General features: G+C 40.8%; 1 protein-coding gene across 1 annotated transcript in view; it reads left to right on the top strand.

The window, feature by feature from the left end:
* Positions 1 to 12,214, top strand: part of TAL2 (TAL bHLH transcription factor 2) — a 16,928-nt gene extending 4,714 nt beyond the window's left edge. The window contains exon 2 of the mRNA XM_042453316.1: positions 11,023 to 12,214. Coding sequence (XP_042309250.1) covers positions 11,040 to 11,393 — 354 coding nt within the window. The 5' untranslated portion in view covers positions 11,023 to 11,039 and the 3' untranslated portion in view covers positions 11,394 to 12,214. The remainder of the gene's footprint in view (positions 1 to 11,022) is intronic.
* Positions 12,215 to 13,896: the final 1,682 nt, after the last annotated feature.

Genomic DNA, 13,896 nt, shown 5'->3' with positions numbered 1-13,896 from the left:
CCTCTGAGGCCTGGACCAAGGCAGATGGATTGGAGGGAGGGCTCTTCCTTCTTCCAGGCTAGTCCTGATGGAGCTGGACCTGCCTGGTGAACTCCCTCTCAGGTATATATAACTGGTAGGCCCTTGCTTCTGGTGAAGAAATCTATTAAATTGTTGCTGCTGCATGCCTTCGAGTTATTTCTGACTTATGGTGACCATAAGGCAAAGCTATAATGGGGTTTTCTTGGCAGAATTTTTTCTTGCCTTCCTCTGAGGCTGAGAGAGAGTGACTTGTCCAAGGTCATCCAGTTGGTTTCCATTGCCAAGAAGGGATTTGGACATTGGCCTCCAAACCACTACATCATGCTGGTTTCCCTTCATTTTATTTTTATTGTTGTGTTCTTTCTCCAAGGGCCTCAGTCTGACACAGATGAGGTTATTCCGATTTGCCCTCTCACACTTAATCATTGTCAGGAGCCACAACTACTATGAGATATGTTTGGATAGTGTTATAGGGCAGGTCTTCGGGAGCCAAAGTCCATGGTGGGTGGGTGATGGGGGAAGCACTACACAAAACTGATGCAAGCACCAGCTCTGGTATGGGAAATGCTGGAAGCCCACTGAAGCTGGCACTGCAACATCTTTAATTTTGTATTAACTGCCATCCCATGCAAAAGCAAACAAACTCATACACACCCTCCACATTTTAAGGGGGAAGTAACTGGCTGGACACAGACATGATTACAGATGTGCCTTCTGTTATTTTAATTTTCAAAATATATGGACTCTACTGCTATTTGAAGCTAGTGGAGCATCATGCTCTACCAGTATACTTACATGGAGGTCTGGCTAGGTGAAGGTTGCCAGTTCAATGGCAGCGTAAAAAGAGTTCAGAGACCTCAGTCCCCTAGGCAATCTGGCCATTCGGATTGTAGGGCAGAGCTGTACCCAAGTAGTGTTTGGCATTCATTGCCCAGCCTGGCGATCTTATACTGGATATCTCCTCATACAACAACAGGTAGCATAAATAATTATGTTATTTTGGTTTTGGTTACACTAGCATAAAACCCTTTTTACTATCAGGTGTTTATTTCTGTTGTTGCTGTTGCTGTTGTTATTTAAATTCAGGATTGGTAAGCAGGTTTTGGGGTCTTGTTTGTTTGAACATATCAGGAACATAAAACATTGAATCCATTGCAAAACATGGGATGGCAGTGGGTGATGTGCAGAAGAAAAGATAGTTATGTGCATCACTACTCAGGAATACAGTATGATCAGCTGGAACATGGAGTGAGTAAGATATAAGACCAATAAGTCCTGGGTCTGCAATTACTTGATGGTAGAACTGCCAACCAATTCTTCACTCTTGAGGCTGAAGGATGGTGGGAAGGAAAATATTTCTTGGCAACACTACAGAGTAGGAAAGGGTCAGTTTTTCTCTTCCAGTATTCTGTGGGTACAACAAAAGCAGGGACCTGGTTTTCTTCTACTCTTGTAATTTTTATTTGATTCAACTGTGCCTATTTTACTCACCAGTCAATTAAATTCTGCATATTCACTCTGCACAGTTTTAGCAGTTTTTTGTGGGGTTTTCGGGCTATGTGGCCATGTTCTAGAATAGTTTCTTCCTGACGTTTCGCAGAGAGGATGGCAGCCACAGATGCTGGCAAAACGTAGGAAGACACTATTCTAGAACATGGCCACATAGCCCGAAAAACCCACAAAAAACTATGGATGCCAGCCATGAAAGCCTTCGACTTGTCATGACTGTTATTTGGAATGCTGGGATCTGTAATTTTGTGAGTAGGAGATTATTGCACGAGGAAAGAAAGCAGAAGTTCAGCTGGATAGTAGCGCCTTTCTACACGCCTTACCACATAATGTCATAATTCTTCAGTTCTCTTCCCATGGGAGACAGATATAAAAGTGAGGTCTTTGCTGAAAGGATTTTTCCAGCTAGAGAGAAAGACTCACTTTTACAACTGTCTCCCATCGGAAGAGAACTGAAGAATTACCATGTCTTGTGGTAAGGCACATAGAAAGACACTACTATTTGGCTGAATTTTTCTTTTCTTTCCTCATCTGATAAGCTCCATACTTGGAATTCTGAAGTGCTGAATTACAACCCAACTGTGCTGCAGAGGAACATGGCCCTTTATTTTATTACTATGTATTTAAAATATTTCTGTATCACCTCCCACCCCACAAGTTATCCCAAGGCGATGAACAAATAAAAACCAATTAATAGAAGATAAATAGAAGAATAAAATAAATAGAAGAATAAAAAGATAAAAACATTTTAAAACACATTCTAAAACAGTCTTTAAAAAACCAGTCTAAAAGCAATCCTAGAATCTAGTTTTGAAACAGTTAAAACAGCAGTTTCAAATGTTGAATGCCATGTAGGACAGCACTGTTTTGGCTGCCCATCGGAAGCTTAAAAGAGATGGGGCCAACCTTACTTCTTTGGGTAGGGAGTTCCACAGTCGAGGCGCTGCTACAGAGAAAGCCCTGTAACGTGTGCCCATCGTCCTAACTTCACAAGTTATTGGGACACTTGACCAAATTTCCTCTGCAGATCTCAAATTTCTAGCAGGCTCATATGGAAGGAGGCAGTTTTTCAGATATCTTGGCCCCAAGTCATTTAGGGCTTTGTAGGTCAACATCAATACTCTAAACTGAACTCAGAAGCAAACTAGAAGCCAGTGCAGTTCCTGCAAGATCAATGTTATGTGGTCTCTAAAATACACACCTGACACTAGACTGGCTGCTGCATTTTGCATTAGCTGCAGCTTCCAAATACTTTTCAAGGGCAGCCCCAGGTAATAATAATAATAATAATAATAAATTTTATTTGTATTTCCTGCCTCTCCCTGTGGATCGAGTAATCTGGATTTCCAGAAGCAGTGTTGGGTTCAAGGGCATCCCCAAAACTATGAACCTGATCTTTGAGAGGGAGAGCAACCCCATTCAGAACAGGCTGAATATTCCCAAATTGGTTTTTCTACTGTCCAGCAGCACTTCTGTCTTGTTTGGATTAAGACTCTTGTCTATTTACTCACATTCAGTCCTTTACTGTATCCAGATAATGATTCAGTACTACCACAGCCTCCTTGGCATCAGTTGTAATGGAGAGCTAGAGCTGGATATCATCACCATACTGATGACACCCTAATCTCTCCTACTGGCTTCATGTAGATGTTGAAAAGCATAGGGAGCAATAATGACCCCTGTGGAATCCATAGGCTAATGACCAAAAGGCTGAACAACATTTCCCTGGCTGCACCACCCTCTGGGAATGTGCAGCCAAGAAAGAGCAGACCTACTGCAAAGCAATGCCTCCAAGTCCCATATCAGCCAAATGACCCAAAAAGATACCATGGCTGATGGTATCAAATGCCATTGAAAGATCCAAGAGGACAATAGAGACACACTACCACTGTCCATCTCTCAGGGTAGGTCATCCACCAAGGCAACCATGGCTATTTCTATCCCACAACCAGGCCTGAACCCAGATTGAAATGGATCCAGATAATCCATTTCATCCAAGAAAGCCTGGAGCTGCGTTGCCACTACTCACTCTCGGATCTTATTTAGAAAGGGGAGACTGACTGATAGATATTTAGGGAGAGAGGGTCCAATGAAGGTTTTTCAAGGTCTCTCAAAAATTGCTTCTTTTAGAGAGACTGGAATATATCCCTCTTTTAAAGAGGCATTTACGACTTCCACCACTCAACTGGCCAGTCTTCTAGCAGCTTTAATTAGCTAGGATGGACATGCGTCTAACAGACAAGTAGTTGCTCTCCAAGCAACTTTGTTGGCAAATTCATTTTGAACAAACTGAAATGCATCCGTCAAAACCAGCTAAATACATGACTCAGTTACCTCCTCATCTCAGTTGGTATTATGGTAATAAGTGTCTGGATGGAAAACCATTTTTTAAAAGGTGCTAGCTCTCTCTCTCTCTCTCTTTCTTTCTCTCTCTCTGTGTATGGATGTATGGGTTTTTGTTTTTGTTTTTGCATATGCATACACACACATAGAGGAATTTGTTTAGGCACCACTTCAGGCAGCAAACTAGAGCAAGACCATGATCATATCTTCAGGCTTATGATTAACCTTTGGAAAATAGGGTCTTATCACCCCCTCTCAAATTTATGTCTGAATGTATGAATATGAAAGGCCAGTGGCACCAGTGAAATATGTGGAAGGGCGGCAGGCTTCATTTAGGAGCTGCTATTCCCAACCTGATGCCCTCCAATTGTGTTGTGGAAGACCTCTCATACAAATCCACAGCCTATCAGATGTAAATGCTGCATATGACCTGTTCTAGAGAGCATTGATTTAAGATTGGTGACGGGTGACCAAGGCTGCATATACACTGCAAACTTAATCCAGTTTGACACCGCTTTAACTGCTATGCCTCAGTGCTATGGAATTCTGGGATTTGTAGTTTTGTGAAATATTTAGCCTTATTATTATTATTATTATTATTATTATTATTAATTTTATTTTTATCCTGCCTTTCTCCTAAGTTGGGACCCAAGGTGGCTTACAACACACACACATATCGCATATCATTCATACACATTAAATACAATTGTCAAAAAATGATGTTTTTGAGCTGCGTTTATATCCTCTGAGTCTCTTTGAATTGTATTTTTCATAACTCGTTGTTTCCACCAGACTATGCAGAACTTCTTTGTAAACCTGTGAATAATACTGCTGCTTGTAAAGCAATTATTTGCGGTGAAATGCCTGGCACAAATGTAGCTTTGTGTGAGGAACTGTTAGGACCACTACCTTTCAAAAACAGGCTGAATAGATTTTACATATTCTGGCCATTTGAAAAAGACGTAACCTTAATCATCTTCTCCTTGCATTGGGTAAATGGTTGTACAGTAGCTTTTGGAGGGTTTGTACAGTAGCTTTTGTAGAATGCCATTTTTTTGGCATTTTGAGATATATTTTAAAGAGGGTAATGTGGTTTTTGAGGTGCTGTCCAGGACTATACAGTACTTCTTTCTGTGTTGTCATTTTTAAGAGCTGAAGGTAGTAAGATGGAGGCATTGTTTCACATTGCGTACACATTGGCATCTTTATGTTACTTTCCTCAGTCAGATTTTATAGGTTTTTGGAATGAAATAAAGCTTGCATTTTGGCAATGGATAATATGTGTGCATACACTATTGTACATCAATGATTTTCAGTTTTTGCAGAAGAGAGCATTTATTCTCTGGGTTTTACCTCCTTTGTACTAAAGGCCATCTTGGCTGAGAGTGCATTGTCTGCAGTCAGAATCCTTCAGCACAGGTATTCCATCTTTGCAAGACGATATTGGACCAGTTTTATGATATAGGTTGAGTTTCTTTTATCCGGAATGCCAAACTCTAAAATACTCCAAAATCCAAAATTGTCTACACGGGTGGATGAGATAGTGACACCTTTGCTTTCTGATGGTTCAGTGTATACAAACTTTGTTTCATGAACAAAATTATTCAAAATATTATGTATGAAATTACCTGCAGGCTATGTGTATAAGGTGTATATGTAGCATAAAGAAATTTCATGTTCAGTGATGGATTCCCAACTCCAAGATATTTCATTATGTATAAGTAAATATTCTAAAATCTGAGTGGGATCATTTTGGACCTGGGATGTGATTCAAGATTTATTGCACTGTTGTGGAATATATGTACTCTAGAGATTCAGCTGTTTGGAAGGCAAAATTATGCAGCAGGACATGATATAATATAGCAAAGCATTTTGACTGTAAGTAATAGAAAGACATGTTAAGAGGAAGCAAATGGTGTAGCACTGCATTCCTGTGACACTTTGTTATTGTTGTTGTTGTTGTGTGCCTCCAAAACATTCTAATTTATGGTGACCCTATAACGGGGTTTTCTTGGGACATTTCTTCAGAGGGGGTTTGCCATTGCCATCCTCTGAGGCTCTCATGACGAAGTTGGGACTTGAACCTTGATCTCCAGACTCATAATCTGATGTTCAAACCACACTGGCTCTCCCTATGGTACTTATATGCATTTAAACCCAGCTAAGCACAGTGTATCTCAGGGGTAAACATGCAGAGGACGGAGCTGTATGTTGCTTTGGTATGAATGTTGTCCCCCCACCTTGTGAAATGGGAGACAGCACCTCTTTAAAAACGGCTTTCCAGGACGGAGAGGGCACCACTGTTTACTGAGCTTGTACAAATGTCAAGAGACAGAAGGATACATTTTTAAACATGCCATCTAGTAGCAGGAGTCACAAAGCCTGTTATTTGCTTACAAGTCTTCTGTTGACAAAAAGAAAGAGTAAAAGAAAGAAAAGCAGCTCTGGCTGTCCTTTCACAAATTGTGCTGCTGTACTGCAGTGGCTTAGTGGTTAAGACGCCAGTTCTGATCAGAAGATCAGAAGGTTGGCAATTTGAGGCCCGGGTGCTGCATGATGGGGTGAGCTCCTGTCACTAGTCCCAGCTTCTGCCAGCCTAGCAGTTTGAAAGCATGCAAATGCAAATAGATACATAGGTACCACTTCTCAGTGGGAAGATAACAGAACTGAGTGTTAGTCATGCTGGCCACATGACCACCAGAGCAGCCCTCGGACAATGCTGGCTCTTTGGCTTAGAAATGGAGATGAGCACTGCCTCCTATAGTTGGTTACGACTAGACATTCATTTCAAGGGACTACCTTTACCTTTACTGCCTAAATATCCTAAAGGCACCTGATCTTATCAGATTTTGGAAGTGACCACAATCAGTCCAGGTTTGTGCTTGGATGGGAGACTGACAACGAATGCCAGGTGCTATGGGCTCTGTTTAAGGGGAAGGAAATGACAAAACCACCTCTGAATATCCCTTCCCTAGGAAAACTCTATGGAATTCATGGGGTTGCCATACATTGACAGGCGACTTGAAGGCATACACACATATACTGCAGTGAGCAGCCAATGGCCTTTTCTCTATTGGAACATATCAGCTGCTTACTGAAATGGTGGCAGGTGGCTTTCACATCAAGGGTCAGTGAACTGGCTTTGTGGTTTGGCTTGTATTTTAAAAGAGCTATCCAAGGTGTTAGACCATATTTCCAACAATAGGTTTGCCACCTTGGATTAGGCCTTTAAAGTTTAAACTAAAACTTGGAAAGTAAGCAACTACTATTGGGTGCATATGAAACGTAAACAAAATGGAGATGCACTGATTTCTATTTGCAGTCAAGAACTGAGTTATTTTATGTTATTTTTCAAAATAAATTGCTCCTTTATTTTAATACCTACTTTAGACGGTACACAAGGAGTGTCCAAAACTGAATTAAGAAAAATACAGAGCTTGGAAAAGTTAATGGCCATGCTGACTGAGGGATTCTGTGAACTGTAGTCCAAAGAGAAACTTTTCCAAGCTCTGCATGAGTATGTCTATGGCCCCATACAGACAGGCCAAAATAAAGCTGCTTCAGGTCACTTTGGAGGTATGCTGTTTAAATGATGCATGCGTCCTAAGAGTCTGGAAGCCACGCCAAAGCCACACTCCAGTCCAGTCTTTTCATTTCTCTTTTGGGAAGCCCCGGAGAAATTTCAGAGTTACTACTTCTCCAAAGGAACCTTATAACTACCATGTCACCTGAGGCACAATGCTTTTCAGTGATGGTTCATATGTTCCATTGCAAGTCAACAAATAGTCAACTGAAGATAAATCAAGAGTTGTCAGAGATGTGGGATGGAAATTTTCTCAGTGCTTTATTTTTCCACATCACACACACACACACACACACACACACACACACACACACACACAGAGTGTTTATCCACTGCTGTAATTCCAACAAGCAAACCTTGATTTTGCCATTATATATAAGGGACACTATTTTACTATGCCATTGTATTTAATAGGACTTGAGCATCCACAGATTTTGGTATATAAGGGTCCACTTTATTTGTCTTTTTAGCCGTCCATGGTATCCACAGAATTCTTCACTGTTCCAGCACCACATCTCAAATGAGTTGATTTCATTCCTATAAGATTTCATCACTGTCCAGCTTTAACAACCATAAGTAGAAATTGGAAATATAATGACATGGACAATCCTAAATTTAGTATTCAATTATCTATCCTGACACTTCAGGATCTTACCTAGTTCATTCATAGCTGCTCTTCCAAGTCTTAATACTTTGATTTCTTGACTGCTGTCTCCATTCTGGTTGATGATTGAGCCAAGGTACTTCAATGTCTTTATTGCCTACCTTAAAGTTATGTAAATAACCTATGGTCATTATTTTTGTTTTGTTGATGTTCGGCTGTAAACCTGCCTTTGCACTTTCTCCTTGACATTCTTCAAGGAAGAATTCTTCCTTGACACTCTTCAAGGAAGAAGTCCTTGCTATTTTCTGCAGTAGTATGGTGTCACCTGCATCTCTTAAATTGTTGGTGTTCCTCCTCCATTTTTCATGCCTCCTCCTTCTGAGTCTAATCAGCATGTAAGTTAAACAGGGTGATAAAATGCAGCCTTGCTTGACTCCCTTGCCAATTGGAAACCATTCCTTTCCTCCATAGTCTGTCCTGAGCACAGGTTACACAACAGGGCAGAGCTTCTCCATCTTCTGATTTCAATTAGGTAGTCCATAAACTGTGTCCATAAACACAGTCACCTTAGTTTTTCAAAGAATGTGTTTGCAGTGAACAAACTGTTGGTCTCACAAAATTCAGTCAGTCAACTCCCCTGTTTTGTTTCTTGACCATAGACCAAATTGTCCTACAGTCTTTGATTCTGCTGTGTGTCCTACCTTTACATTGCAATCACCTATGGCTAACAAGAAGTCCTGTTTTGGTGTGTGATTAATTTCCATTTCTTCTTCTTCTGCTTCTGTAGTTGGAGCATAAACTTGGCATATGATTATATTGATGGATTTTTCTTGAAGTCTTATTGATATTATTCAGTCAGACTTTGCATTATAGCCTTTGATTGCTTTTGCTACATCTCTCCTTACTATTAATGCCATCCCATTTCTCCTTATATTTTCATTTCCTGAATAAAACACAGTGTAATTATCTAAAAATGTCCCATTTCTGACCACTTTAGCTTGCTCACCCCAAATATTATAAACTTTATATATTCCATTTCTTGTCTTACTATGTCTAGTTTCCCCAGATTTGTGCTTCTCCCATTCCATGTTCCTATGATCTGTGTTGTGCAGCATCATACTTTCCTTTTGCCTGTGAGCACATCAACAGCTGAACTTCCTTTCAATTTGAGTCCAGTTGCGTCATTAGCCAAAGTGCCATCCAGCCTGGGAGTTTGACCTTCTGGAACTATCTCGATTGTATTGTCATAGGGTTTTTGTGATAAAAGATATTCAAAAGAGGTTTATTGCACCTCCTTCTGCGCATTACTAACATACATTAGTTATAGTGCCACTGCCATTATCTCTGAGAGATCCTCTGCCACCTCTCACTATTGTTGCTGCCTAGTAGCTGTTTGGCACATTTACTCTGGCTCTCAGCAAAAGCCTGTCTGACATGGGAAATCCCACTAGTAGTGCTGCTGCCCTTGGTATAACCTCTTGCCTCACAGAAACATGCAATCCCACCACCATGGAGAGGTTGTGCCATTGGTGGAGTTATAGTTATGTGACCTTAACAATGTTCTTTCAGGTGTAGTATTTTTTTCTTAAATATAAGGAAAGTATATGCTATACTCTTTATATTATTGCAAATGTTCCAGTAGAATAATTTGCACACAAAGCTTTGAATGTATTTGAATATACATTTAATATTATTACTGTAATGCACCCAAACACCTTTTAATGTTGTCCAATATGGCAGCCACACTATTGCTTCATTAGTGATTTCCATAGTTTAACTATATGCTGTGTTTGTTAGATCATATGCTGTTGTAATAGCTGCTGAAAAGGACATAGGGAGGCTAGTGGACCCATTTGAGAACCCATCTATGAAATCTGTATTTGTTGTTATTAAAAGTAAAGACATTCCCCTTTGACAAGGTTGTCAAGTCATGTCCAAAGATTGTTGGCAAAGATTACCCTGTGGGTCATGTGGCCAGCATGACTGCACATGCACAGAATGCTGTTTACCTTCCCACTGAAGTGGTATCTATTTACCTATGTACCACTTCAAGAGCCCTGATGGTGCAGTGGTTAAATGTCAGTACTGTAGCCACTATTGCAGCCACAAGGTTGTGAGTTTGATCTCAGGGCTTCTAGACTGACTCAGCCTTGCATCCTTCCATAGGTCGCTAAAATGAGTAGCCAGCTTGCTGGGGGCAATTGGCTTACATGCTTAGAGACTACTGAGTTCTGTATTAAGCAGTATAGAAATGTAAATGCTATTGCTATTGCTACTTTCATTTGCATGCTTTCAAACTGCTAGGTTGGCAGAAGCTGGGACTAGTGATGGGAGCTCACCCCATCACACAACACTTGGGCCTCGAACTGCCAACTTGCCGATATTGCAGTCAACGGAGTCAGTGTCTTAATCACTTGAGCCACCGCATCCTATAGTGTTTGTTGTTGTGTGTCTTCAAATCATTTCTGATGTATGGAGACCCTATCATGGGATTTTCTGAGACTGAGTGTGTTTGATCAGCCCAAGATCACCCAGTAGGTTTCCATGGCTGAACAGGGAGTCGAACTCTGGTCTCCTGAACCATAGTGCAATGCTTAAACCACTACATCACATTGGCTCTTGAAATTTGTGTACTTGAATTGTTTTTAAGGGATGGTTGCAGTGGCAGGCACCACTTGCTAAGTGTCTAACGTCTTTGTGTGCATGTGTGAAGAAATGTGTGCTGACTTAATATTTTGTACCAGATGTGGAATCTCTTTTTAGAAGCCATGTTTCTAAAATAAGTATGTTGTTGATTTGTTTTCTTCAAAAGCACCAGTGTTCAGGACTATAAGCAAAAATTATCTGGGGTGGGGATAGAGTGAGAATGTTTACTCTGTTGCTACAATTCAATTAATCCTTTCATTTGGGTTCTTTCTAATTTTCTCTCTCCCTTCTCCTCTTTCTCTTTGCCCTTCTGTAGTTCTGCCTGTCTTAAGAATGACCAGGAAGATCTTCACCAACAGTAGGGAGAGGTGGAGACAGCAAAATGTCAACAGCGCATTTGCTAAGCTTAGAAAGCTTATTCCCACCCACCCTCCAGACAAAAAGCTCAGCAAAAATGAGACCCTTCGTTTGGCCATGAGGTACATCAATTTCCTTGTGAAGGTGCTTGGAGAGCAAGGCCTGCAGCAGACAGGGATGGCTCCGCGAGGAAGGATACTTGGGCTGTTCCAACAGAGTCCAAGTTTGGAAAGCATGGAAGAATTGACTCTCATTGAAGACTCTGAGGTCCCTTCTCCCAACACAAGCAGCAACGCTCCAGAGTGCTGGTCAGAAACATCCTCTCCATGATGACCCATCAGCTGCGCCTGGTGGTAGTCATTTGATAGTCTCCTTCCTTTATATAAGTTGTGGGTTGTTTGCCTATGTATATTTATTTATTTATTTGCTCTTTTATGAAGTGAATTTGGTGTAATGGTTTCTCTGGAAGATAGTAATTTTCAGTAATTAGAAGAGGAATATTCCATTTCTGGAAGACAAGTGGCATTCCAGTGATACAACCTGCCTCCATATCTTTGATGCCACCGTCAGGTATCTTTGATATGGGTCACACAAAGCCATTGGTGGCAAGAACCGTTCACTACTGCTTGCCGTTATCAAAGAGATAATGAAACGTATGGGCTTTGGACTCTGTACATGCTCTGAAGCTGTGCAGAAAATACCCAAATCCACCATAAGCCCCTCTAATTAATTTTTTCAAGCAAATTTTGCTGGCAAATGGCCCCAAATGCACCCCCAAAAGGTAACAGTTTAACTTGCCTACCCCTCCAAAAACCCCAGCCTCCCAATGTTGAAAAAAACAGGCAAATTTGCCCAAAATTGTAACTGGAAATGACATTATGCCACTTCTGGGGTGCCCAGTTGTGCAGGTGTGGCCTATGTTGGGCATCATAAGAGTGTTAATTTGCCTCAGCCCCTCCTGCTTTATCGTGGTGTATATTACCAGGGGCCAGTAGCTTGTGGCTGATAAGCAATAGAACCCATAGATCCCAGTCATACAATTTTTGTGTGGGTCAGCCCTTTCTTGAAGAAGTATGGACCCAAGAGCCTCCCTACCTCCTGTAATGTTTGACATGAGCACCTTAGATGATCTCCTGCTTTGTGATACAGAAAAAAAAAATTGGATCATCTGAAATAGGAAATTTACTGAAGTCCTAATATCCCACATTTGAGGTCCCATGCAAGAGAAGGGATGGCCGTCTACTCTCTCTTTTAGTAATTAGTCATTTACAAAGTGGACCAGGGGAGAAGGAAACCACCGCTTCATTGTACATTGCTTTAAACCCCAAAACCAGAATCAGTTACTGAATCAACAGAAAGTACTTGGCCTAAATCCAACTGCTACTGCCAATTTGAGTAAACCCACCAAATCCATGGGATTTTCAGAAGCATTGATGTACCATTCAGCAAATTATTCAATGGGATTAGCAGTTTAAATTGCTGTTCCTAGCAATAGATTCCAGAGACACCACTATTTTATTACCTTCAGTCTTTTCCCATATGTACAATATGAAAGAAAAAAAGCCCAGGAGAAGAGCTCATCATTTTTAAACTTTTCATTTTCTCTCTCTTGGCTGGCTAGTTACATACAGTCAGCCCTATGTATCCATGGGGGGGGGGGATCCAAAAAACAAACTTTGATTTTTCCATTTTTAAAATAAGGGATACAATTTAACCACACCACGGTATATAATGGGACTGGAGCATCCACAGATTTTTTTGTATCCATGGGGGGTCCTGGAACCAAACCCCAGCAGATACCAAGGGTCCACTGTACTAAGTTCAGAATGGGAATGTCAGTGTTTTATTTCCTTGCCCATCCTCAGATTGCATCTCAAAAAACCCAACTAAAAAAAATTATATATATATGCACATAGTAAAAATATTGGTGACGTTGGATCATGCCCAATATGTTAGTTTCGGTTTTATTTGGAATAGCCAGAAGATGTAAATTTGACTAGAGTTTTAGTCAAAGATGTACATCAGAATCCTATTACATTATGTACACTTAACTAAGTAGCAGAGGCAGTAAGAAACCCCTTTCCTGAAATTGCAAAGATGAATAATAGGATACCAGCAAAAGTGCCTGGTGTGCATTGATGCCCAATGTGCATCAGGACTGACACAGGGACCATTGCACATCAGTCCCATTGTCTGTGTAGCTGGACATGAAATAATGACATCAGCACTGAGATGCTCTGAGGTACTCCAGGGGTCTCTATGCTGATGCCATCATTTTGCTTCTGGCTATGAAGACATAGCCAGATACTCTTGCAATTTTGCCTGCTCACCACGGTATAGATTGGTCATGTTTGGCAGCTTCAGAGGCTTTTCAGTAAGTTGGGGAAGGGTGCTATGTGGCTCAGCCTAGCAAAGGTCCGTATCCAGACCTGTTACTTTATGTTCAGCCATACAGGGTTGCAGCCTTAAAACAATTTTTTATTAAAAGGGGGAGAAAGAAAGAGAGAAAGAGAGAGAGAGCACAGCATCTGAATTTATCAAGTGGACCTGATCAAGTTAGTAATGAAATGTTCACTATTGAAAGCACAGCTTTATTTATTGCTTTTGACATTTTATAAATCTGTGCATTCTGTTTTGGCAAGGAAATGAAGATATGAGCTGGATGCTTGTTGGTTAGTCTCAATTAGAGTAGACCTATTGAACTGTGGAATGATGAGTCAATGCATCTATAAATCCAATTGATTTGCTAACTTTAGAATGGAATTTGAGCCACAATCCCACATACCACACTCTACTTCTCAGCATCAACATTCATGGAAAGCAAGTGTTTTGC

The sequence above is a fragment of the Sceloporus undulatus genome, chromosome 2, assembly GCF_019175285.1.
Source record: "Sceloporus undulatus isolate JIND9_A2432 ecotype Alabama chromosome 2, SceUnd_v1.1, whole genome shotgun sequence".
In the NCBI taxonomy this organism is placed as follows: domain Eukaryota; kingdom Metazoa; phylum Chordata; class Lepidosauria; order Squamata; family Phrynosomatidae; genus Sceloporus; species Sceloporus undulatus.
The sequence above is the reverse complement of the archived record's forward strand: the minus strand, read 5'-3'. Positions and strand labels throughout refer to the sequence as shown.